We start from the raw sequence: 27321 nt of genomic DNA on the forward strand, positions 1-27321 counted from the left end.
GCTTTCTTCCCAATAGGCAGAGGGGAAGGATTCTACTTCCTGCCTCATTCTCTGTACTTCCTTGTTCCTGGGCTGCTCTCTTCCCAATAGAAGAGGGGAAGGATTCTACTTCCTGCCTCCTTCTCTGTACTTCCTTGTTCCTGGGCTGCTCTCTTTCTACTTCCTGCCTCATTCTCTATACTTGCTTGTTCCTGGGCTGCTTTCTTTCCAATTGGGAGAGGGGGAGGAATTCTACTTCCTGCCTCATTCTCTGTACTTCCTTGTTCCTGGGCTGCTCTCTTTCTACTTCTGCCTCATTCTCTGTACTTCCTGTTCCTGGGCTGCTCTCTTTCTACTTCCTGCCTCTTTCTCTGTACTTCCTGTTCCTGGGCTGCTTTCTTTCCAATGGGGAGAGGGGAGGGATTCCACTTCCTGTCTCATTCTTTGTACTTCCTTGTTCCTGGGCTGCTCTCTTCCCAATGGGGAGAGGGGAGAAATGTTGAGGTAGACCCCCTAAAACAGGGGGTCACTGTAGCAGACTCACCATGGGTGAGGTTTTGGTGACACCAACAATAATATGGTTTATAATAAACAAATAACATGCCGGGGGATGGGTTACCCACAACCACCGTCACCATAATCTCATAGCTGTTTCTTCCCCAACTCCCCACAGACCTGGCGGGATTGAAAGTACAGTCGGCACCAACAAAATTAATCAATGGCAATCAAAATAAAAAATAAAATTCATAACGATCGAAACATGCACTTAAATTAAAGGGGAAGGGAGAGTGTTAAATATTTAATTTTATATTACAGAAAATACAAAAATCTAAAATCAGCAATTATGTACAAGGGGAATCGAGACTGGCATGTGTTCCAACTGGCAGAGAGTGGCACAGAGATGTGGGTACAAACACACGGGTACATAGAGAAATGAAAAGGAAACACAAAACATGGAAATTAATTAACAAATAAAAAATGGTGAGAAAAGGCTCAGAATCTGGTGGGCGTCGCCCCGTCTTTGAGCCCCGCCCTGGAAACGTTTAATGCCGAACGATCGATGGAAGAGTGATGGAGTTGTCGCAATAATAATAATAATAACCACAAATGGCTCCGTTCCGCCGCGCTCCGAATTAATTACCCTGAGATCCTCGTTAAGTTGGTATCAAAAAAAAATGCTGCCGCGTCTTTAAAGCTTTTCCAAAAATGAACAAAAAAAAAAAAGATCAACGAAGCCGTTAAGCAGAACCAATTAGGTTTCCGTGTTCGTTAGCGCAGAGATGTTTTTGTTTTTTTCTTCTTCTCTTTGGGAGACGAGTTTCAAATAACGAAGCAAAAGTCCATCAACGACATTTTTTTGAGTGGATAAGTTCCCCTTTGTTTCATAGCACCAACACAAATCATCAGAACCTGCGGCGCCCCCCGAAGGGCCGAGACGCGAATTCCTTTTTTTATGCCGACTGGTAACAAAATATATAAAAAATACAACACACACCGTCACGGCAAGATGGCGTAGCCCTTGCGTCTTCCAGGAAGATCTACGTGGCATCCGTTAAGCCCCGCCCCCCCACATAGTAAAACAGAATACAGTGTTGACTTTATACCCGGCTGCCACCGAGCCAACAGCTTATCAAGAATCAATAAAATCAGCACAAAAAAAAAAAAAAAAACATTGATAGCAAAATAAAAATATGGATTCCATATTAATTTAAAAATAATTACAAAAAAAAAAAAAAGAGAAAAAAAAATAACCAAAACGCATTAAATCCCTGTTTAAGACTACAACCTGAATAGCAAGGGTTAAAATCAAACAGTACCCCCACCCCCTTTTTCTTCTTCCCCCCCCCCCCCCGTGGTTTCGCCTCACACCGGGGCAAATAAGATATTAAAACCCACAAAAATAAAAACCTTCACATTGCGTAAACCCCCCCCCCCCCGAAAATTCAGAAAGTCTTTGAAATAAATATTTTTTTTTAAAAAAAACTTCCAAAAAAAGGAAAAAAAAAATTATTTAGAAATCTGTCTGAAATAAATTACTGAAGACCGTTGCGCCCCCCCCCCCTCTTTTCGACACCTGCTGATCTCGACCGCGTCATCTGTAACCTTCTGCGTTAGCGGGGTGACCCCCCCCCAAAAAAAAAAACAAGTCCAGGCATGAGCATTCTCTGGTTATTGCTGAGTGGGTGTGGCACAGTGTACGAGCGGCCATCTTTGTTCTAGCGGCAGTGCTTGATGGGATATGTGTTTCAGTTCAGCGTCATTGGGCGACGGGCAGAAGCGCCAGGCCTCCGGTCGCCCCAATACTGTTATGCGCGGGAATAATGGGGTGAGTGGCGGCCGGGGCGTCAGACGAAGAAACGCGCGTGGCCGTTGCGGTTGAGCTTCAAGATTTTGCCGAGGCGTTGCTTGGCTGTCGCCATGCCCTTCTTTGGCCGTTTGCCTATGGGGGGGGGGGGGGTAAGAAGAGAAAGATAATATAGTGAATAAAGTATTGTAATACAGGTATGGGATCCCTTATCCAGAAAGCTCCGAATTACAGGAAGGCCATCTCCCATAGACTCCATTATAAGCAAATAATTCTAATTTTTAAAAATGATTGCTTTTCTCTGTAATAATAAAACAGTACCTGTACTTGATCCCAACTAAGATATAATTACCCCTTATTGGGGCAGAACAGCCCTATTGGGTTTATTTAATGGTTAAATGATTCCCTTTTCTCTGTAATAATAAAACAGTACCTGTACTTGATCCCAACTAAGATATAATTACCCCTTATTGGGGTAGAACAGCCCTATTGGGTTTATTTCATGGTTAAATGATTCCCTTTTCTCTGTAATAATAAAACAGTACCTGTACTTGATCCCAACTAAGATATAATTACCCCTTATTGGGGCAGAACAGCCCTATTGGGTTTATTTCATGGTTAAATGATTCCCTTTTCTCTGTAATAATAAAACAGTACCTGTACTTGATCCCAACTAAGATATAATTACCCCTTATTGGGGCAGAACAGCCCTATTGGGTTTATTTAATGGTTAAATGATTCCCTTTTCTCTGTAATAATAAAACAGTACCTGTACTTGATCCCAACTAAGATATAATTACCCCTTATTGGGGGCAGAACAGCCCTATTGGGTTTATTTCATGGTTAAATGATTCCCTTTTCTCTGTAATAATAAAACAGTACCTGTACTTGATCCCAACTAAGATATAATTACCCCTTATTGGGGGCAGAACAGCCCTATTGGGTTTATTTAATGGTTAAATGATTCCCTTTTCTCTGTAATAATAAAACAGTACCTGTACTTGATCCCAACTAAGATATAATTACCCCTTATTGGGGCAGAACAGCCCTATTGGGTTTATTTCATGGTTAAATGATTCCCTTTTCTCTGTAATAATAAAACAGTACCTGTACTTGATCCCAACTAAGATATAATTACCCCTTATTGGGGCAGAACAGCCCTATTGGGTTTATTTAATGTTTTATTGTTTTTTTAGTAGATTTAAGGTATGGAGATCCAAATTATGGAAAGACCCCATATCCGGAATTCCCTTGGTCCCGAGCATTCTGGATAACGGGTCCTATACTTGTATCCTCATGTTTTACAACAGGGGGTACTTTATTTATTATAATATACCAGTTTTAGTGAGTCATGTGACAGATATTACATCACTAAGCTCAGATTATAACCGGTGACATCACTAAGCACCATTTATAAGGATATAATTTACAGTTTGGTCCCATAGGGAAATGACCAAAGTGTATATTATATTATATAATATACACAGTGTTACCCCCCCCCCCCCCACACACACACACACGGGAGGTCCCGGTACCTTTAGTTGCCTGGTTGCTGATAGGAGGGGGGTTGGAGGCCGGTCGCTTGGTCGGGTGCAAGGGCACGGCCGCCGCGGTGTCTCCGTATATGCGGGTAGGACTGAGGCTGCCGTCGCTCAGATGGCATTCGCCGGAACTCATGCTCGACTCCGGGTCGTATTTCTCAGGCTGATATTCTGCCGAGTCCCAGTGCTCGATCTCCAAGTAGTGCTTGTCTTCCGGCGCCTTCTCGTACTCCTCGTGCGCGAATTCCCTCCGCAACGACTGGGGAACTTGGCATGAATCCTGGGACGGAATTACATACATATAGATATATATTAGCGCATGGGGCAACTATAGTTTCCCACCCTCTCCCCAGATACCCAGGGAACCCCCTGTACATACTGCCCCCCCTCTCCCCCTGCACACAAAGTACCCCCCAGATACCCAGGGAACCCACTGTACCTACTGCCCCCCCTCTCCCCCTGCACACAAAGTACCCCCCCAGATACCCAGGGAACCCACTGTACCTACTGCCCCCCTCTCCCCCCTGCACACAAAGTACCCCCCCCAGATACCCAGGGAACCCACTGTACCTACTGCCCCCCCTCTCCCCCTGCACACAAAGTAGCCCCCCAGATACCCAGGGAACCCACTGTACCTACTACCCCCCCTCCCCCTGCACACAAAGTACCCCCCCCAGATACCCAGGAAACCCACTGTACCTACTGCCCCTCCTCTCCCCCTGCACACAAAGTACCCCCCCCCCAGATACCCAGGGAACCCCTGTACCTACTGCCCCCCCTCTCCCCCTGCACACAAAGTAGCCCCCCAGATACCCAGGGAACCCACTGTACCTACTGCCCCCCTCCCCCTGCACACAAAGTACCCCCCCCCCCCCCCAGATACCCAGGGAACCCACTGTACCTACCTCTTACCATTAAAATGGATTAAAAACAGATAAATTCACTCACCTGGGGGCTTAATCTGCAGGAAGCATCTGGCTGCCGAATCCAGTCCAAAGCAGAGAATTCTCCTTCATCTTTCACATGGTGATCTGATTGGGGGAAGATGTACAACAATATTAGCCAACTTGGCCCCAAAGCCCACAGAAATTTACTTTAATGGAGAAGGAAATTTACAATTACTCTTCCTTCCCTCAAAGGGATAATGTACCTCCTACTGTAAATGATAAGGATATTAGCAGTCACTGAGGGGTTCTGTGCCCCCCATATAAAGGCACAAGGCTGCAGGCTGAGTTATACAGGGAACTCTGAGTATCACTCATGTATTATAAGGGATACTGTACCCCCTACTGTAAATGATAAGGATATAGCAGTCACTGAAGCCCCCCATATAAAGGCACAAGGCTGCAGGCTGAGTTATACAGGGAACTCCGAGTATCACTCATGTATTATAAGGGATAATGTACCCCCTACTGTAAATGATAAGGATATTAGCAGTCATTGAGGGGTTCTGTGCCCCATATAAAGGCACAAGGCTGCAGGCTGAGTTATACAGGGAACTCTGAGTATCACTCATGTATTATAAGGGATAATGTACCCCCTACTGTAAATGATAAGGATATTAGCAGTCACTGAGGGGTTCTGTGCCCCCCATATAAAGGCACAAGGCTGCAGGCTGAGTTATACAGGGAACTCCGAGTATCACTCATGTATTATAAGGGATAATGTACCCCCTACTGTAAATGATAAGGATATTAGCAGTCATTGAGGGGTTCTGTGCCCATATAAAGGCACAAGGCTGCAGGCTGGGTTATACAGGGAACTCTGAGTATCACTCATGTATTATAAGGGATAATGTACCCCCTACTGTAAATGATAAGGATATTAGCAGTCACTGAGGGGTTCTGTGCCCCCCATATAAAGGCACAAGGCTGCAGGCTGAGTTATACAGGGAACTCTGAGTATCACTCATGTATTATAAGGATAATGTACCCCCTACTGTAAATGATAAGGATATTAGCAGTCACTGAGGGGGTTCTGTGCCCCCCATATAAAGGCACAAGGCTCTGAGTATCACTCATGTATTATAAGGGATAATGTACCCCCTACTGTAAATGATAAGGATATTAGCAGTCACTGAGGGGTTCTGTGCCCCCATATAAAGGCACAAGGCTGCAGGCTGAGTTATACAGGAACTCTGAGTATCACGTACCCCCTACGGAAATCCGTACCCCCCAGGAAAGGCACAAACCGCAGGCTGAACCTGAGTTAGGGGCAGTGTGAAAGTTCCGTTGGGAGGGGCCGGGAAGCCTGGGTGCCAGTGGGAGACTCGGATGTGCAGTTGGGGGTAGCCCCCCCTTATGTTGCAGTCTGTGCTCTTTGCCGGGGTGGGGAGAGCGCTCGGGTAGTGCAATGAGGCCATGGAGAGCATGCCTTGTACAGCTTCCTGTTCCATGCTGGTCGAGGTAGGACATTCACTAAGAGACAACAATAAGCACCTCGGTTACCCTGACTGAACTACAACTCCCAGCATTCCCTATCAGGCAAAAAAAGGGCAGCGCTTTACCGTTTCTGGGGAGAATCATGATCAGGCCATGGGAAATTAGGATCACAGGGCAATCTCCTCCCGCTGTGTTCCTCTTTAAGGTTACGAATGGGTTCCTGCCGCTCCTCCTCCTCCTCCTCCTCCTCATCATCATCATCACCTGAGCTTTCCGATTCCTCGGAGAAGTGTTTCTGCTGAATCAGACAATATATATTCCTTATTAACAGTAATACTACTGCCTTTTGCTCCCACACTACTTCCTGTTACAGTTACATCACTTCCCGTCAGCTGATCTCTGAGGGAGCACACAGCCCATCACTAAATGGCGGGGCTCAAGGGAAAGGATGTAAAAGGGCAATATTTACTGATATATATATTCCAGTTTGGGGAGATTCTTTAATAGTTACTTAATATCATATAAACTGTTGATAAAGTATTCATTCTGGGGGTATATTTTCCCTTTAAAAGCCCCTGAACAAGGATATTTAAGCTCAGGCCACTAGATGGGGCTGGCGAGTAAAATATCTAATTAAATGGGTAGTTCAGCTTTATATTACCCTTTAGTATGTTAGAGAATACCCTATTCCTAGCAACTTTGTAAATAATATTAATATTGCCGTTTTTGAATTATTTGCCTTCCTCTTCTGCATTTGCCATATTTAAACGGGGGTCACTGACCCTAGCCCCCTACAATTTTATTGCTATTGTTACTTTTTTATTAATTATCTCTCTATGCAAGCTGTCTCCTATTCTTATTACACTCTCTCATTTAAACCACTGCCTGGTTGCTAGGGTAAACCAGACCCTAAGCAACCAGAAAGCGGCTGAAATACCCAACTGGAGAGCTGCTGAACAGAATATCAACGTCTACATCACACTAAGAGTTAATTTAAAGGTGAACTACCCCGTTAAGTGATGGGAAAGTCCATTAGCAAGTGGGGGGGCACGGCTGGTATAAGGTTTCACAGCCCGGCCACCACTTCCCAGCAGAGAGGACAGAAATGTCGGGAAATCTGACAACATGGGACTCGTACAGAGGGGAAATAGGTCGTAAGATTGAATGACCATTTATTATTCATAATAACCTATTGATTATCCCCGAGCCCCCGGTCCATCACGCAGGACGGCTGAGCGCCAAAGTGCCCTAGATGCCCCATTCCCATGTAATTAAAGCAATTGGCCGACTAATGTGTGCAAGGAGCCAATATGTCATCCTCACAAGGGGGAACAGGGACCCCCCTACTAAGGGGTGTATTTATCCTGTAAAAAGTGGAGGGAAACATAACTGGTGATGTTGCAGCCAATCAGATGCTTTGCTGTTGATATCTAATTGCTGATTGGTTGCCCTGGGCAACTCTACTTTTTACACAGCATGATAAACAACCCCCCCCCCCTATTTATTACCATTTACTTCCTCCCATACCTGGTTAGTGCAATTGTCTTCGGATCCCTCGGAATCAGAAATATCGGAATATTCTGAGGATCCGTTCCTGAGCTCCGACTTGACGCTTTCGAAGAACACTGCGGCGGGAAATATAGAGAAGATGGGGGAAATAAACCTAAGGCCGTAACGACTCCCCGCACCCCCGGCCGAGGGATTGTACTTACTGTTAAGTGGTTTCTGCGTTTCCGCTTTATCCTCCATCCCAGAGGTCGAGCATGGCTTCTCCTGCTTAATGTCCTTTGCCTTCCTCGACCTCGCCCGGTCATCCTCATCCTCGCTGTCCGCCGTGTAGAGGCTCCGGTCAGTAAACGGCTGCCTTTCATCTCTGCGGGAAACAGTCCATGTTAAATAAATGACTTGAAAATTATTCTAAAGACCATTTGCAATTGGTCTTCATTTATTATTATTAGTAGTTTTTTTAATTATTTAGCTTTTTGCGCAGCAGCTCTCCAGTTTGGAATTTCTGCAGCTATCTGGTTGCTAGGGTCCACTTTAACCTAGCAACCATTCACCGGTTGGAAACAGTGACAGGAAAATGAATAGAAGAGGGTCTGCAGGGTCAGACTGGCTTGCTAGGGCACTGGAAGAAGACCCCCCCCCCCCCCGGCCCTGTTACGCCCCACAGTCCAACCCAGTGGTGTTTCACTGGTGCATTGGTGGAGTACTAGGGGGGCAGAATGAGCACAAATTCTGGCCCCCCAATATGTGTAGAAGTTGGAGAAAAACATTATAGATGCAATAAAGTTCACCAATGAGAATCCTACAGACCAAAAACTTCATTATAAATGCAAGAGAAGTGACCAATGAGAATGCTGATTCCCAGCACTGTGTCAGGCCCCTTGCTGGTACCTTACATATAGAGATAATGATGGCATTTTTCCCGTCATTATATGGCACAGGAATCAGACATGGGGATAAAGGGACAGACTTGTTCAGTGCTGGGAAACTGTGCTTATTGCTCCCAACTCCAATTGCAGGAACAGAGAACAGGGAGCCGGATTTACTCACATCAGCTGGGATTCTCATTGGGGGATTTCTTGCATTTTAATGCAGTTTTATTGGGCAATATTGCTTTAAGAATCCAACCCTGATGTTGCTGGACTACAGCTCCCAGCATGCCTCAGCCTTTATTATATGTTACATTATTCTGGGGTTTGTAGTCCAGCAACCACTTAAGGTTTGGTTGAGCAGTGCAGCAGGGTTTACATGCCCTTTAATATTATGTTCCCACCTGATGATTCGTCCGTTGGAGAGCAGGAGGCGGATCCCATTATCCCTCACTTTCTGGTCAGGCTCTGTCGAAGACGGCAGCAGCGGCTTATTGAATCTCATATTCAGTTTATAGGTGCCGGCGTCCTGGTAAAGGCAAAGCAAAGAAGCGATGAGATAGGGAGACCTCATTATTATACTGTAAAAAACACCAGGAGACTGCAGAGAGTGCAAGTTCTGCTTCCCAAAGAGGGGCTTTGTTTTACTTTTAAAGGTGAAGTCCACCAAACCATAACAAAATTATATGATTTTGTCTAATGAAAGAAAACGTGATTCTAAGCAACTTCACAATGTACATTTCAATCAGTTAAAAGTCTGTCCCTTTCCCTTCCCTGCACTGCTGGTTCTGACTCCTGATACAACTCCCCAATATCCATTCATTCCTCATTCTCACTGGGTTTATAGTTATGTGTAACTGTCACTGTGTCTGTCCCTTTGCCTTCCCTGCACTGCTGGTTCTGACTCCTGATACAACTCCCCAATATCCATTCATCCCTCATTCTCACTGGGTTTATAGTTATGTGTAACTGTCACTGTGTCTGTCCCTTTCCCTTCCCTGCACTGCTGGTTCTGACTCCTGATACAACTCCCCAATATCCATTCATCCCTCATTCTCACTGGGTTTATAGTTATGTGTAACTGTCACTGTGTCTGTCCCTTTCCCTTCCCTGCACTGCTGGTTCTGACTCCTGATACAACTCCCCAATATCCATTCATTCCTCACTCACTGGGTTTATAGTTATGTGTAACTGTCACTGTGTCTGTCCCTTTCCCTTCCCTGCACTGCTGGTTCTGACTCCTGATACAACTCCCCAATATCCATTCATTCCTCATTCTCACTGGGTTTATAGTTATGTGTAACTGTCACTGTGTCTGTCCCTTTCCCTTCCCTGCACTGCTGGTTCTGACTCCTGATACAACTCCCCAATATCCATTCATTCCTCATTCTCACTGGGTTTATAGTTATGTGTAACTGTCACTGTCTGTCCCTTTCCCTTCCCTGCACTGCTGGTTCTGACTCCTGATACAACTCCCCAATATCCATTCATTCCTCATTCTCACTGGGTTTATAGTTATGTGTAACTGTCACTGTGTCTGTCCCTTCCCTGCACTGCTGGTTCTGACTCCTGATACAACTCCCCAATATCCATTCATTCCTCATTCTCACTGGGTTTATAGTTATGTGTAACTGTCACTGTGTCTGTCCCTTTCCCTTCCCTGCACTGCTGGTTCTGACTCCTGATACAACTCCCCAATATCCATTCATTCCTCATTCTCACTGGGTTTATAGTTATGTGTAACTGTCACTGTGTCTGTCCCTTTCCCTTCCATGCACTGCTGGTTCTGACTCCTGATACAACTCCCCAATATCCATTCATTCCTCATTCTCACTGGGTTTATAGTTATGTGTAACTGTCACTGTGCCTGTCCCTTTCCCTTCCCTGCACTGCTGGTTCTGACTCCTGATACAACTCCCCAATATCCATTCATTCCTCATTCTCACTGGGTTTATAGTTATGTGTAACTGTCACTGTGTCTGTCCCTTTCCCTTCCCTGCACTGCTGGTTCTGACTCCTGATACAACTCCCCAATATCCATTCATTCCTCATTCTCACTGGGTTTATAGTTATGTGTAACTGTCACTGTGTCTGTCCCTTTCCCTTCCCTGCACTGCTGGTTCTGACTCCTGATACAACTCCCCAATATCCATTCATTCCTCATTCTCACTGGGTTTATAGTTATGTGTAACTGTCACTGTGTCTGTCCCTTTCCCTTCCCTGCACTGCTGGTTCTGACTCCTGATACAACTCCCCAATACCCATTCATTCCTCATTCTCACTGGGTTTATAGTTATGTGTAACTGTCACTGTGTCTGTCCCTTTCCCTTCACTGCTGGTTCTGACTCCTGATACAACTCCCCAATACCCATTCATTCCTCATTCTCACTGGGTTTATAGTTATGTGTAACTGTCACTGTGTCTGTCCCTTTCCCTTCCCTGCACTGCTGGTTCTGACTCCTGATACAACTCCCCAATACCCATTCATTCCTCATTCTCACTGGGTTTATAGTTATGTGTAACTGTCACTGTGTCTGTCCCTTTCCCTTCCCTGCACTGCTGGTTCTGACTCCTGATACAACTCCCCAATACCCATTCATCCCTCATTCTCACTGGGTTTATAGTTATGTGTAACTGTCACTGTGTCTGTCCCTTTCCCTTCCCTGCACTGCTGGTTCTGACTCCTGATACAACTCCCCAATATCCATTCATCCCTCATTCTCACTGGGTTTATAGTTATGTGTAACTGTCACTGTGTCTGTCCCTTTCCCTTCCCTGCACTGCTGGTTCTGACTCCTGATACAACTCCCCAATATCCATTCATTCCTCATTCTCACTGGGTTTATAGTTATGTGTAACTGTCACTGTGTCTGTCCCTTTCCCTTCCCTGCACTGCTGGTTCTGACTCCTGATACAACTCCCCAATATCCATTCATCCCTCATTCTCACTGGGTTTATAGTTGTGTGTAACTGTCACTGTGTCTGTCCCTTTCCCTTCCCTGCACTGCTGGTTCTGACTCCTGATACAACTCCCCAATACCCATTCATCCCTCATTCTCACTGGGTTTATAGTTGTGTGTAACTGTCACTGTGCCTGTCCCTTTCCCTTCCCTGCACTGCTGGTTCTGACTCCTGATACAACTCCCCAATATCCATTCATCCCTCATTCTCACTGGGTTTATAGTTATGTGTAACTGTCACTGTGTCTGTCCCTTTCCCTTCCCTGCACTGCTGGTTCTGACTCCTGATACAACTCCCCAATACCCATTCATCCCTCATTCTCACTGGGTTTATAGTTGTGTGTAACTGTCACTGTGCCTGTCCCTTTCCCTTCCCTGCACTGCTGGTTCTGACTCCTGATACAACTCCCCAATACCCATTCATTCCTCATTCTCACTGGGTTTATAGTTATGTGTAACTGTCACTGTGTCTGTCCCTTTCCCTTCTCTGCACTGCTGGTTCTGACTCCTGATACAACTCCCCAATACCCATTCATTCCTCATTCTCACTGGGTTTATAGTTATGTGTAACTGTCACTGTGTCTGTCCCTTTCCCTTCCTTGCACTGCTGGTTCTGACTACATATACTAAATTTAGAAGTAGGCAGTTCCCTGTACAGACTCCGGTTTTGCCTGAATAAGAACACGAACCTCTTCCCACGGGGACATTTCAAGCCTTTTCAGAACCTCCCGCGTATGATGCTCCAGAATATCGAGGTTGGTGGGGGTTTTGGTGGAATGGTCTCGAAGGCGCCGCGCTTTCCGCCCGGAATGGTGCGAGGATTTCTCGTGCGAGGAGCGGGAGACTGGGCAGTGGCCGTGAATTCCCTGAGATTTGACCGGCCTGTTCCCTTCCTCCTGTGGGAGAGAAGAAATAAAGGAAAATAAAGTCAATTTCATAACACGGGGCCACTGCAGAAGATGACCATGCTTCACTGAGGTGGGAGGGGCTTCCCAGGAGGGGTGGGACCAACTACACAGCTTGGGAACCGCTGCCCTTCTGTACATTGACTGAAACCAAGGTGAGGAATAACCACCCTCGTTTATCTTTAATTGGCTCCCTCTATTTAATTAAGCTAAAAAAAAGCAGCTTTAATAAATAATGCATGCCCATTGCAGCTCTTCCCAATGATTAATAAAAGCTCAGCCCCCCCACCGTGTGTCCCAGGGTATCTGCTAATTGAGCAAATCTCCCGTGATAGAGTGGGGGAAGCCAATGTAAGTGGCGGTGAGTGCTGGGGTGGAGCTTGCCTCCCCCAACTGCCGTTTAATGTAACCTTCCATGTTAGTGCTCAGTACAGAGACTAAATGTGGCCTTTAGAATAATTACATTATAATCAGCCTATGGGCCATAAGATACTGTACGAGATCCCTAAGAAGAAGACATAGTAGAAGGGTTCTACTATCTAATATATATCTATCTAATATCCATCTAATATATATCTATCTAATATCCATCTATCTATCTAATATCCATCTATCTATCTAATATCCATCTATCTATCTAATATCTATATCTATCTATCTATCTATCTAATATCTATATCTATCTATCTAATATCTATATCTATCTATCTAATATAGATATTAGATAGATAGATATAGATATCTATCTATCTATCTAATATCTATATCTATCTATCATCTAATATCTATATCTATCTAATATCTATATCTATCTATCTATCTAATATCCATCTATCTATCTAATATCCATCTATCTATCTAATATCCATCTATCTAATATCCATCTATCTATCTAATATCCATCTATCTATCTATCTAATATCTATATCTATCTATCTATCTAATATCTATATCTATCTATCTAATATCTATATCTATCTATCTAATATCTATATCTATCTATCTAATATCTATATCTATCTATCATCTAATATCTATATCTATCTAATATCTATATCTATCTAATATCTATATCTATCTATCTAATATCTATATCTATCTATCTAATATCTATATCTATCTATCTAATATCTATATCTATATCTATCTATCTATCTAATATCTCTATCTATCTATCTAATATCTCTATCTATCTCTATCTATCTCTATCTATCTCTATCTATCCAATATCTATCTCTATCTATCCAATATCTATCTCTATCTATCCAATATCTATCTCTATCTATCCAATATCTATCTCTATCTATCCAATATCTATCCAATATCTATCCAATATCTATCCAATATCTATCCAATATCTATCCAATATCTATCCAATATCTATCCAATATCTATCCAATATCTATCCAATATCTATCCAATATCTATCCAATATCTATCCAATATCTATCCAATATCTATCCAATATCATCTATCCAATATCATCTATCCAATATCATCTATCCAATATCATCTATCCAATATCATCTATCCAATATCATCTATCCAATATCATCTATCCAATATCATCTATCCAATATCATCTATCCAATATCATCTATCCAATATCATCTATCCAATATCATCTATCCAATATCATCTATCCAATATCTAACATCTATCTAACATCTATCTATCTAACATCTATCTATCTAACATCTATCTATCTAACATCTATCTATCTAACATCTATCTATCTAACATCTATCTATCTAACATCTATCTATCTAACATCTATCTATCTAACATCTATCTATCTAACATCTATCTATCTAACATCTATCTATCTGTATCTATATATATATATATATATATATATCTAACATCTATCTAAAGCTGGCCATACACGTGGCGATCTCACGATGTTTCGTACGACCGTCGGTCGCACGAAACATCGTCAGATCCGCCACACACCATTCAGGGCTGAATCGGCAGGTAAGGAGGTAGAAACAATAGGATTTCTACCTCCTTCTGCCGATTCAGCTCTGAAGGGAGAATTTTGGTCAGGCGCCTTCTATGGCACCCGATCAAAATTTTCTAACTTGGCCGATCGGCGAGCCGACCGATTTCAGCAGCTTCCTGCGATATCGGTCGGCTCGCTGACATGCCATACACGCACCGATTATCGTACGAAACGAGGTTTCGTACGATAATATCGGTGCGTGTATGGCCACCTTAACATCTATATCTATCTATAAACATAAATGTCAATCATCTTGCTGTCCTGCTGCATACAAAGGAGGGAAACATAAGGCAAGAAAGCTTTTAGGTTGGTATCCTTACCTCGACCGAGCGAATTACTTTTGAAAGCTCTTTAATGAGATGCCCAGGTCTGATGTTATCTGGGATTTCAAACGCGTGTTCTGCTACTGACTGTAATGAAAGGGAAACGGGCTGAGTATATCAGTGATAAAGCAGTGCCAGTACAGTATGGGGGTACAGCTTATTGTGTGCCCAGAACATTCCCTCTCTGTATATTTGTATTTATACATATGGGTAGGGGGTGCCATAGTGTTTCCCTTAGACAGTACAGTATGGGGGTACAGCTTATTGTGTGCCCAGAACATTCCCTCTCTGTATATTTGTATTTATACATATGGGTAGGGGGTGCCATAGTATTTCCCTTAGACAGTACAGTATGGGGGTACAGCTTATTGTGTGCCCAGAACATTCCTTCTCTGTATATTTGTATTTATACATATGGGTAGGGGGTGCCATAGTGTTTCCCTTAGACAGTACAGTATGGGGGTACAGCTTATTGTGTGCCCAGAACATTCCTTCTCTGTATATTTGTATTTATACATATGGGTAGGGGGTGCCATAGTGTTTCCCTTAGACAGTACAGTATGGGGGTACAGCTTATTGTGTGCCCAGAGCATTCCTTCTCTGTATATTTATATTTATACATATGGGTAGGGGGTGCCATAGTGTTTCCCTTAGACAGTACAGTATGGGGGTACAGCTTATTGTGTGCCCAGAACATTCCTTCTCTGTATATTTGTATTTATACATATGGGTAGGAGGTGCCATAGTGTTTCCCTTAGACAGTACAGTATGGGGGTACAGCTTATTGTGTGCCCAGAACATTCCTTCTCTGTATATTTGTATTTATACATATGGGTAGGAGGTGCCATAGTGTTTCCCTTAGACAGTACAGTATGGGGGTACAGCTTATTGTGTGCCCAGAACATTCCTTCTCTGTATATTTGTATTTATACATATGGGTAGGAGGTGCCATAGTGTTTCCCTTAGACAGTACAGTATGGGGGTACAGCTTATTGTGTGCCCAGAACATTCCTTCTCTGTATATTTGTATTTATACATATGGGTAGGAGGTGCCATAGTGTTTCCCTTAGACAGTACAGTATGGGGGTACAGCTTATTGTGTGCCCAGAACATTCCTTCTCTGTATATTTGTATTTATACATATGGGTAGGGGGTGCCATAGTGTTTCCCTTAGACAGTACAGTATGGGGGTACAGCTAATTGTGTGCCCAGAACATTCCTTCTCTGTATATTTGTATTTATACATATGGGTAGGGGGTGCCCTAGTGTTTCCCTTAGACAGTACAGTATGGGGGTACAGCTTATTGTGTGCCCAGAACATTCCTTCTCTGTATATTTGTATTTATACATATGGGTAGGAGGTGCCATAGTGTTTCCCTTAGACAGTACAGTATGGGGGTACAGCTTATTGTGTGCCCAGAACATTCCTTCTCTGTATATTTGTATTTATACATATGGGTAGGAGGTGCCATAGTGTTTCCCTTAGACAGTACAGTATGGGGGTACAGCTTATTGTGTGCCCAGAACATTCCTTCTCTGTATATTTGTATTTATACATATGGGTAGGAGGTGCCATAGTGTTTCCCTTAGACAGTACAGTATGGGGGTACAGCTTATTGTGTGCCCAGAACATTCCTTCTCTGTATATTTGTATTTATACATATGGGTAGGAGGTGCCATAGTGTTTCCCTTAGACAGTACAGTATGGGGGTACAGCTTATTGTGTGCCCAGAACATTCCTTCTCTGTATATTTGTATTTATACATATGGGTAGGGGGTGCCATAGTGTTTCCCTTAGACAGTACAGTATGGGGTACAGCTTATTGTGTGCCCAGAACATTCCTTCTCTGTATATTTGTATTTATACATATGGGTAGGGGGTGCCATAGTGTTTCCCTTAGACAGTACAGTATGGGGGTACAGCTTATTGTGTGCCCAGAACATTCCTTCTCTGTATATTTGTATTTATACATATGGGTAGGGGGTGCCCTAGTGTTTCCCTTAGACAGTACAGTATGGGGGTACAGCTTATTGTGTGCCCAGAACATTCCTTCTCTGTATATTTGTATTTATACATATGGGTAGGGGGTGCCATAGTGTTTCCCTTAGACAGTACAGTATGGGGGTACAGCTTATTGTGTGCCCAGAACATTCCTTCTCTGTATATTTGTATTTATACATATGGGTAGGGGGTGCCATAGTGTTTCCCTTAGACAGTACAGTATGGGGGTACAGCTTATTGTGTGCCCAGAACATTCCTTCTCTGTATATTTGTATTTATACATATTTGTAGGGGGTGCCATAGTGTTTCCCTTAGACAGTACAGTATGGGGGTACAGCTTATTGTGTGCCCAGAACATTCCTTCTCTGTATATTTGTATTTATACATATGGGTAGGAGGTGCCATAGTGTTTCCCTTAGACAGTACAGTATGGGGGTACAGCTTATTGTGTGCCCAGAACATTCCTTCTCTGTATATTTGTATTTATACATATGAAAGGGAGTTGCCATACTGTCTAAGCCCTCCTTCTATACCCACAGATTCTGTCCAAGTAAGAACTCACCTCTTTCTTCATCCAGCTCTTCAGAGCAGAAATAAGTGCTTTCACCCCATGCTTTAAGTAGTTTGGCGGATGGAATCCATCTTCTTTTAGTTCTGGATAAAGTGACATTGAGGGGGGGGGGGGGTACATAATATTAATTTTATTGTGCAGTGGATACAAGTACAAATGTGGGCAACCAGAGGAGGAGATGGGAACATGGTATATTTACAGGGTTTAATCTTACACTAGCCAAGGTTCAGTCTGCAAGGCATTATGGGCTATTAAATCCTGCCATTAAATCTATTGGCCGCTAAAGCACTACCCCAATGGTGGGAGGAGCTTCTGATTTACAGCCATCAGCCTATAGAGCTCTGCCCCAAAGGGGACAAAAATAAAGAAAATTACCTTTCAAGGTTTCCAGGAGATTTTTGGCCACAAACCAGCAAATTGCCTCGAAAAAAGGAAACTTGAAGAGATCAGGTGTCTTCAGCCTCTTTTCCATCTCGTAACACCTACGGGGGGGAAAGAGACAATCCGATTGGACGAGGCACTCAGAGCCATAATAGTTATAAAGCTACTTATACCCATAATGGGACTGCACTGGGCAAATCCATAATGGAGAAGGAGCTTGTAGATAATTGTGTGGGGGGTTCCATTTAAATATTGGGAAAGGGTTTGTTACTGTGAGAGCTGTGAAGTTGTGGGATCCCCCCCTGAATCAGTGGTACTGGCCGATACATTATATAGCTTTAAGAAGGGGCTGGAGGGGTATTTAGCAAGTGAGGGAATACAGGGTTATGGGAGATAGCCTGCAGTTAGGCAGGTTATATATAGGCATTATGGTTGAACGTGATGGACAAGTGTCTTTTTTCAACCCAACTTACTATATTACTATGTTAGTTTTGCAAAAAAAAAGTTCAAATAAACATAATAAAAGATCAAAACTGTAAACAATTTAATCCCTATTGTAGAGAAAGGTGAACATTTGGATTGGCTGGATAGACGGGATGCCCTGCCGGGGGCCATACCTGAGTTGCATGCCAATGTTCAGATTGTGCAGAAAGTTCCCACCAAAGGCCATGCAATCCTGAGACGTGAGAACAGCGTGTATCCAACCTGCAATGATACAGAGGGTTAGGCAGGGCCCCTTGTGCCCCCATTCCTAACCAGGAAAAGCAGTGGGGAGAAGACCAATTCCATAGTAATAAGCTGAATAGTCCCTTTAAGAGGCGGGTTCTCTATATGCTTAACATCATTGGTTGACAGAAATCCATAACATCCAATGATAAGGCAGCGTTACCTGTTGGGACGAACAGCGTGTGTCCTTGCTTAACAACGCATTTGTAGCATTTGTCCACTTTGTCCCCAAAAAACTCCTCACTTTGGGTAACGGAAGAGCTCCAAGATTCATACAGTGCGAGGTTCTCGTCAGAGGGCTTTATCAAGTAGAAAACCTTCTCCCCCTGAAAGGAACGGACAAATACAGACAGTGTTAAGAGTATTTGAGGGGCTACGGGTCCAGCAATCCTATATACATGCCCCCCTCATTCCAGCTGGGTATCTACTAGCCCTCCATGAACAATGATTGGATCATAATAGAGGTCTGTGTGGTCCTCAACTGTCAGTTTGCCCTCATAGAAGGTCCAATAAACTACCAAAAATTCTGGCTAGCCAGATATAGTGGCTACCATGGCTAGGAGACCTCTACTGGGTCGGCCACTTACCCACAGGACATGATACCAGACCGAAGTGCCTCCAAAATCTATATGGAAGTCTGTGTAACTGTCCTGGACCCCCATCAGGCAATACTTCTGGACAAAGGGCTTGGTGAAGAACGAATCATCGGGCCAGTAGTTTTCCACCCAAGACAGTTTCTTGCTGATGTCCGGCACCTTCACCAGATCCGCCATCCTAAACACATGGCAAGGAGCGTTAATGCCACAACCCAGGTCAACCTAATAACCATATTGCCCCCCAGCAGCCAATCAGCAGTTGTCTTGTACTCACCTGGGGCAGCTATAACTAAAGGCAACATGTGATTAGCTGCTGTGGGTTTCAGGAATATTAGAAACGTTGCCAAAGTCCTTGCAACCCACAACCAACAATGGACGATGAGGGGCCCAACCATAACTCTTTATAAATTACCCTTACCGTGTTTAAACAATGGGCAAATTTGCCCCTGGACAGCTAATCGGCCCGTTTAGGGGCACAAACGACCAGCCTGCCCGACCAGGGTCGGACTGGGTCGCCGGGACACCGAGAAAAATCCTGGCGGGCCCCGGTGGCCCAGACCCAACCCTTGCTGGCGCTCCCCCTACCCCAGCGCTCCTCCCCTGACGCGTTAAATGTACACGTTCAGGGGAGCACCCTGCGGGGGGGGGGGAGGCACCTGTAGGGCCCTTGGGGCAGGAGCACCGGTGGGCCCTTTACCCCCCAGTCCGACCCTGTGCCCGACCGACTTCTGGCCTGAAATCAGCCAGATATCAATCATGCAGGTTAAAAAATCTAGTCGGATCGGGGACCGCATTGGCTCGTTGATGCGGTCCCCGAAACCAAATGCCCCTATTCCGGCATTCTAATTCGACCGTTTGGCCCCAGGGCCAAACCACCTAATTAGCCTAAATTCACCCAATACCGCCCACCCATAGGTGGGGATATCGGGAGAAGATCCACTCGCTTGGCGACCTCGCTAAGCGAGCGGATCTTAACACGTATGGCCACCTTAACTCATGGCAACCAATCAGATGATTGCTTTCATTGCTCCACCTGCAGCTGGCTGGAAATGCCACTGATTGGTTGCTGCCCAGGTGCAAATTTATAAATGAGCCCCAATGACATTGTATGGGATCACATGACTGGGTCCCCTACAGGAACGTTCCATCGCCCGTTTGCTTCCACAGGTAGAACGGTTCCACTCACTTGGTGTCGGAGAATTCCAGGCTGATGACGTTTAATACTTTGGGGCGGTCGGGGTTCATGAAATACTTGACGAAGTTTTTCAGCTTCATTTTGCTGTCCGCTTGCCTGGCCACGTCGATGACGTCGATGATCTTTTCTCCGCCTGTTGGGTGACAGTAAATAGATTTAATGGATGAATTCCGATAGCAAGGGGCGGAGCTTTAAGCATCAGAATGACCCAATCTTTTCCTATTGAGACAGATGCCCATTGCCACTGCTGCCCCCACCTTGCCCGACCCTTTAACACCCCCTGGCAGGGGCAACTCTTCCCAGCCTGGGAAGCACCATAAGCATTTGAGGCTTCTCTTTGCCTTTATTACTCCTTATTCCCTTTATTTCCACACTCGCCCCTGCCTGGCGATGACACAATGGTGGGGGGGGGGGGGAAAAAAACTTAATTCTGAGCAATAGAACAAAATAAAAACAATGAGAAAATGTCTTGGCGGTTTAATATTACCGAGTGCCTCGCGAGTGCGGAAGGGTTTATGAGGACATTGCGGGGGGCCCTTGGGAGCCACAACTTCAGCAGCTGTCGGCGCTAATCCGTAGCAGGGAATTTTTACAATTTTCAATGAGAATGGAGGGGGGGGGTGCAAGTAATGAAACGTTATAAATCGCCTCGTTTTGAAGTCACAAATGCTCTTTAGTGATCAATTAGCAATTAGCCGTATCCAGTTAAGCGGCGCTGTAATTTGATATACGGCCGTTATGTGGGGACAATGCCGCGCCAGCTGTTGGGTTTCTCACTATCGGCTGTAATGAGACTAAGTACTAAGTTGATATCACCGGTCAGTTATTGGTTGTACTACAACTCCCAGAATCCCCTGCACAGCTAGTTTCCAGGGTAGAATTCCTCCCCTCCCAGCCCTACGTTCTCCAGCCGTACAGAGCGGGCAAGGCCTCGGCTTTAACCCATTGCCGTGCCTCCTCCTTTGCCCAAGGGCATTAAACCATCTGCTCCCTTTACAAAGTGGGAGCCAAGGCGGCACTGGGGTATCGAGTGATTGCTAATGTCACGCTGAAGACGAAGCAGGATTCTATGGGAAACCTAATAAGCATATGGGCCGGCAGCCAAAGGCAGATTAAACCGTCCGGCTTACTAGCCCTGTGCGGCAAACAGAAGGCTGGAGATCCATACAGTGGATTAATGGGATCACATTCCGAGCGCTGAATAGGCATCTGCACCAACACAAAGGGAATCGGGATATAATTTGCCGGTTCAGTCTTCGGGGCGAGGCGCTGCGTTATCCACAAGGCTCGTATTAGCCGCGGAGGGGCCCCAGGGGCCGGAGAGATTTTGCAGGGCCCATTATGTATTTAATGTGGAACTGTCAGTTGTACGGCGCTCCCTGACAGCCAAAGGATAAGAGTTGCAACACGATTATAGAGCGTTACTCTTGCCACCTTGCCTTCCTGTCGGCCAACAGTCCAACTACAATCACTAAGTCCCGTCCTTTCAAATCTGATGAAAACGCAACTGGCGCTTACCCACATATCGCTCCACGTCCATCACTGAGAATGTAGGAGGTGGCAGCCGGAGGCCCAAGTCGTCCAGTCTGGGCACCATAATGGGAAGGTTGAAGCCTTGTTTCTCCAGGTACCTCTGCGTCAGCTGGCTCCCATTCATCTTCAGGAGGAGATCATCAGCGCTGCAATCACAGATAGGAACCGCAATGCTTAATGGCTGAGATTCTAGCTATCTGTATAACAGAGCATTCTGTCACAGTGGCACAGATCCTATCTGATCCCCCCCATTGTAAGCAGCAGTCCTGCCCTGCTTTATGGCTGAGATTCTAGCTATCTGTATAACAGAGCATTCTGTCACAGTGGCACAGATCCTATCTGATCCCCCCATTGTAAGCAGCAGTCCTACCCTGCTTTATGGCTGGGATTCTAGCTATCTGTATAACAGAGCATTCTGTCACAGTGGCACAGATCCTATCTGATCCCCCCATTGTAAGCAGCAGTCCTGCCCTGCTTTATGGCTGAGATTCTAGCTATCTGTATAACAGAGCATTCTGTCACAGTGGCACAGATCCTATCCCCCCCATTGTAAGCAGCAGTCCTGCCCTGCTTTATGGCTGAGATTCTAGCTATCTGTATAACAGAGCATTCTGTCACAGTGGCACAGATCCTATCCCCCCCTCCCCCATTGTAAGCAGCAGTCCTGCCCTGCTTTATGGCTGAGATTCTAGCTATCTGTATAACAGAGCATTCTGTCACAGTGGCACAGATCCTATCTGATCCCCCCATTGTAAGCAGCAGTCCTGCCCTGCTTTATGGCTGAGATTCTAGCTATCTGTATAACAGAGCATTCTGTCACAGTGGCACAGATCCTATCTGATCCTCCCATTGTAAGCAGCAGTCCTACCCTGCTTTATGGCTGAGATTCTAGCTATCTGTATAACAGAGCATTCTGTCACAGTGGCACAGATCCTATCCCCCCCTCCCCCATTGTAAGCAGCAGTCCTGCCCTGCTTTATGGCTGAGATTCTAGCTATCTTTATAACAGAGCATTCTGTCACAGTGGCACAGATCCTATCTGATCCCCCCATTGTAAGCAGCAGTCCTGCCCTGCTTTATGGCTGAGATTCTAGCTATCTGTATAACAGAGCATTCTGTCACAGTGGCACAGATCCTATCTGATCCCCCCATTGTAAGCAGCAGTCCTGCCCTGCTTTATGGCTGAGATTCTAGCTATCTGTATAACAGAGCATTCTGTCACAGTGGCACAGATCCTATCTGATCCCCCCCCCCCCATTGTAAGCAGCAGTCCTGCCCTGCTTTATGGCTGAGATTCTAGCTATCTGTATAACAGAGCATTCTGTCACAGTGGCACAGATCCTATCTGATCCCCCCCATTGTAAGCAGCAGTCCTGCCCTGCTTTATGGCTGAGATTCTAGCTATCTGTATAACAGAGCATTCTGTCACAGTGGGACAGATCCTATCTGATCCCCCCATTGTAAGCAGCAGTCCTGCCCTGCTTTATGGCTGAGATTCTAGCTATCTGTATAACAGAGCATTCTGTCACAGTGGCACAGATCCTATCTGATCCCCCCCCCCCCCCATTGTAAGCAGCAGTCCTGCCCTGCTTTATGGCTGAGATTCTAGTTATCTGTATAACAGAGCATTCTGTCACAGTGGCACAGATCCTATCTGATCCTCCCATTGTAAGCAGCAGTCCTACCCTGCTTTATGGCTGAGATTCTAGCTATCTGTATAACAGAGCATTCTGTCACAGTGGCACAGATCCTATCCCCCCCTCCCCCATTGTAAGCAGCAGTCCTGCCCTGCTTTATGGCTGAGATTCTAGCTATCTTTATAACAGAGCATTCTGTCACAGTGGCACAGATCCTATCTGATCCCCCCATTGTAAGCAGCAGTCCTGCCCTGCTTTATGGCTGAGATTCTAGCTATCTGTATAACAGAGCATTCTGTCACAGTGGCACAGATCCTATCTGATCCCCCCATTGTAAGCAGCAGTCCTGCCCTGCTTTATGGCTGAGATTCTAGCTATCTGTATAACAGAGCATTCTGTCACAGTGGCACAGATCCTATCTGATCCCCCCATTGTAAGCAGCAGTCCTGCCCTGCTTTATGGCTGAGATTCTAGCTATCTGTATAACAGAGCATTCTGTCACAGTGGCACAGATCCTATCTGATCCCCCCCCCCCCCCCATTGTAAGCAGCAGTCCTGCCCTGCTTTATGGCTGAGATTCTAGCTATCTGTATAACAGAGCATTCTGTCACAGTGGCACAGATCCTATCTGATCCCCCCCATTGTAAGCAGCAGTCCTGCCCTGCTTTATGGCTGAGATTCTAGCTATCTGTATAACAGAGCATTCTGTCACAGTGGGACAGATCCTATCTGATCCCCCCATTGTAAGCAGCAGTCCTGCCCTGCTTTATGGCTGAGATTCTAGCTATCTGTATAACAGAGCATTCTGTCACAGTGGCACAGATCCTATCTGATCCCCCCCCCCCCCATTGTAAGCAGCAGTCCTGCCCTGCTTTATGGCTGAGATTCTAGCTATCTGTATAACAGAGCATTCTGTCACAGTGGCACAGATCCTATCTGATCCCCCCCATTGTAAGCAGCAGTCCTGCCCTGCTTTATGGCTGAGATTCTAGCTATCTGTATAACAGAGCATTCTGTCACAGTGGGACAGATCCTATCTGATCCCCCCATTGTAAGCAGCAGTCCTGCCCTGCTTTATGGCTGAGATTCTAGCTATCTGTATAACAGAGCATTCTGTCACAGTGGCACAGATCCTATCTGATCCCCCCATTGTAAGCAGCAGTCCTGCCCTGCTTTATGGCTGAGATTCTAGCTATCTGTATAACAGAGCATTCTGTCACAGTGGCACAGATCCTATCTGATCCCCCATTGTAAGCAGCAGTCCTGCCCTGCTTTATGGCTGAGATTCTAGCTATCTGTATAACAGAGCATTCTGTCACAGTGGCACAGATCCTATCTGATCCCCCCCATTGGAAGCTCTTTACCTTGGGAACGACCGTGCCTGCAGCTGCTGTATAAAAGTTCTCGTTCCCGCTTGCACCGGCTTCGTACCATCGTCAGGCTCAGTGTAGTCATGTCTGTGCCAGTTTCGTCTCTTCTTCACTGCAAAGATGTAAAGAGAGCAAATCAGTAGGTGCCCCTACTACAATTTAAGGTGGAACCAGAGCAATGTTGTGCATCAGTATATAGATGTAATATATTCAGAGAAAGAGAGAGTTAGGAAACTAATGCACCCCCCCACACCCAATCTAACTATTTTAACCTCTTCTCTGCCAAAAGTCAGCTCAGCAATGTGCTGCAGACACAGTTGGCAAAGAAACAGTTAAATTAGGGTGTATGACAAGATAAGGCAACGACTACAAACAACATGGAGGCAAAAATAGAAAAGCAGAGATACAAAACCACTAAACGCTTAAAAATAAAATATATCAAAGGGGGGTAATTACTTATTAGTACAATTAATGGCACGGGATACGGGGCCTGTGCAGAAAAGATCACAATGTCCAGTTATGCAAGGGCAAACAAACAAGTGAACTTGGCTCAGGGGCAGATAAACTTGGATCCAAATGACATTTAGCCCATTTGGCAAGTGACCAATATTATATGAGCTTGGCTAATGCAGAGAGCAGAATGTCCAGATAGGAAGGATATACTTGCATAAACCATAACAACTGCACGTTATAAAAAGCAGGTACATTATCCCTCAGCCTGCAGCCTTGTGCCTTTATATGGGCACAGAACCCCTCAGTGACTGCTAATATCCTTATCATTTACAGTAGGGGGTACATTATCCCTTATAATACATGAGTGATACTCAGAGTTCCCTGTATAACTCAGCCTGCAGCCTTGTGCCTTTATATGGGGGGCACAGAACCCCTCAGTGACTGCTAATATCCTTATCATTTACAGTAGGGGGTACATTATCCCTTATAATACATGAGTGATACTCAGAGTTCCCTGTATAACTCAGCCTGCAGCCTTGTGCCTTTATATGGGGGGCACAGAACCCCTCAGTGACTGCTAATATCCTTATCATTTACAGTAGGGGGTACATTATCCCGTATAATACATGAGTGATACTCAGAGTTCCCTGTATAACTCAGCCTGCAGCCTTGTGCCTTTATATGGGGGGCACAGAACCCCTCAGTGACTGCTAATATCCTTATCATTTACAGTAGGGGGTACATTATCCCGTATAATACATGAGTGATACTCAGAGTTCCCTGTATAACTCAGCCTGCAGCCTTGTGCCTTTATATGGGCACAGAACCCCTCAGTGACTGCTAATATCCTTATCATTTACAGTAGGGGGTACATTATCCCTTATAATACATGAGTGATACTCAGAGTTCCCTGTATAACTCAGCCTGCAGCCTTGTGCCTTTATATGGGCACAGAACCCATTAAAATTCTGAATACTGGCAGTGGGGCAGATCGGCCACTCTGGAGCGGAGATTCCCAGCATGCATATGATGAGATCACAAGAACACTAATGAATTTCCGGCTGATAACGGCAGACAGAGGGGGAAAGTGATTTGGTTAAAAGAAAACCCGGCGGCACCAGGTGACGGAAAAGAACGATTTGCCCTATAAATTGGATTCCTGCCTTGCAATTGGATTGAACTCCTTTCATGTCAATCAAACCCTTGGCATTGACTGTTTTGTTGCCATTACAGTCTGCAGAACATTGCTGAGCAAAGAGATGAGGTTATATAGTTCCGTGGGTCGCAGGTCGGAATGCTTTAACCCTTTGGTGCTCAAGGTACATGAAACTGGATCTAAGGATTAAAACCCAATATAACCAGGAAAAAAAAAATACGAATTCAAGTCAAGCCTGGGTTCCTGAGGCAAACACGCTTGGATCTAGATAAGCCTTAGCCATTCCGTGCAAATTGTAGCCTCAAGCTGCTGCCTCTGGTGGCCCGGAGTGGCCCCTGGCCTAAGCCATTAGCCAAAGAGTAATTTGATGGCAGCTCCCTTTACAGAATACGATCCTAGGGATTAGCCAGTGATAAATCCAATTTATCTGGGTTTATTACTTAAGGTGGCCATACACCAGCAGATCCGCTCGCTTGGCGATGTCGCCAAGTGAGCGGATCTTCCCCCGATATCCCCACCTACGGGTGGGCGATATCGGGGACCATTTAGGTAAAAAAAATAATAATCCGATCGTTTGGCCCTGGGGCCAGACGATCGGATTATGTGGGCGGCAATGGGGCAGTCGGATCGGGGACCGCATCAACGAGCCGATGCAGCCCCCGATCCGAACAGATTTTCTAACCTGGCCGATCGAGACCTGGCCAATTTCAGGCCAGATATCGGTCGGCCAGGCCGATCTGCTCTCCCCATACACGGGCCGATTAGCTGCCGAATCGGTCCAAGGGACCGATATCGGCAGCTATAGTCGGCCCGTGTATGGCCACCTTAAGGAATAAAGCATTGGTGCGGGGAGTCCCATTTCTGTCGGGGTCTGCACAAAAGGAAATATGGCCCAATCAGGGCAAGTAGCCAAGGGAAAGACCCCAAAAT

The 27321-nt window shown here is 45.3% G+C and overlaps 1 protein-coding gene across 2 annotated transcripts in view; it reads right to left on the reverse strand.

Annotated features, from left to right (window-relative positions):
- Positions 1-750: 750 nt before the first annotated feature.
- Positions 751-27321, reverse strand: part of kdm7a (lysine (K)-specific demethylase 7A) — a 55383-nt gene continuing 28812 nt past the window's right edge. Inside the window, 20 exon segments of one of the 2 annotated variants that reach the window (NM_001079196.1) lie at positions 787-2419; positions 3820-4105; positions 4774-4856; positions 6017-6029; positions 6031-6079; positions 6081-6242; positions 6332-6501; positions 7734-7831; positions 7919-8079; positions 8986-9110; positions 12231-12437; positions 14769-14858; positions 17336-17427; positions 17720-17826; positions 18343-18430; positions 18615-18777; positions 19039-19225; positions 20234-20375; positions 21761-21921; positions 24777-24894. In NM_001079196.1, the coding sequence (NP_001072664.1) occupies positions 2325-2419; positions 3820-4105; positions 4774-4856; positions 6017-6029; positions 6031-6079; positions 6081-6242; positions 6332-6501; positions 7734-7831; positions 7919-8079; positions 8986-9110; positions 12231-12437; positions 14769-14858; positions 17336-17427; positions 17720-17826; positions 18343-18430; positions 18615-18777; positions 19039-19225; positions 20234-20375; positions 21761-21921; positions 24777-24894 (2597 nt within the window). In that variant the 3' untranslated portion in view covers positions 787-2324. 2 annotated transcript variants of the gene reach the window in all.

This window comes from Xenopus tropicalis, chromosome 3 (assembly GCF_000004195.4).
Source record: "Xenopus tropicalis strain Nigerian chromosome 3, UCB_Xtro_10.0, whole genome shotgun sequence".
Taxonomy (NCBI): Eukaryota; Metazoa; Chordata; class Amphibia; order Anura; family Pipidae; genus Xenopus; species Xenopus tropicalis.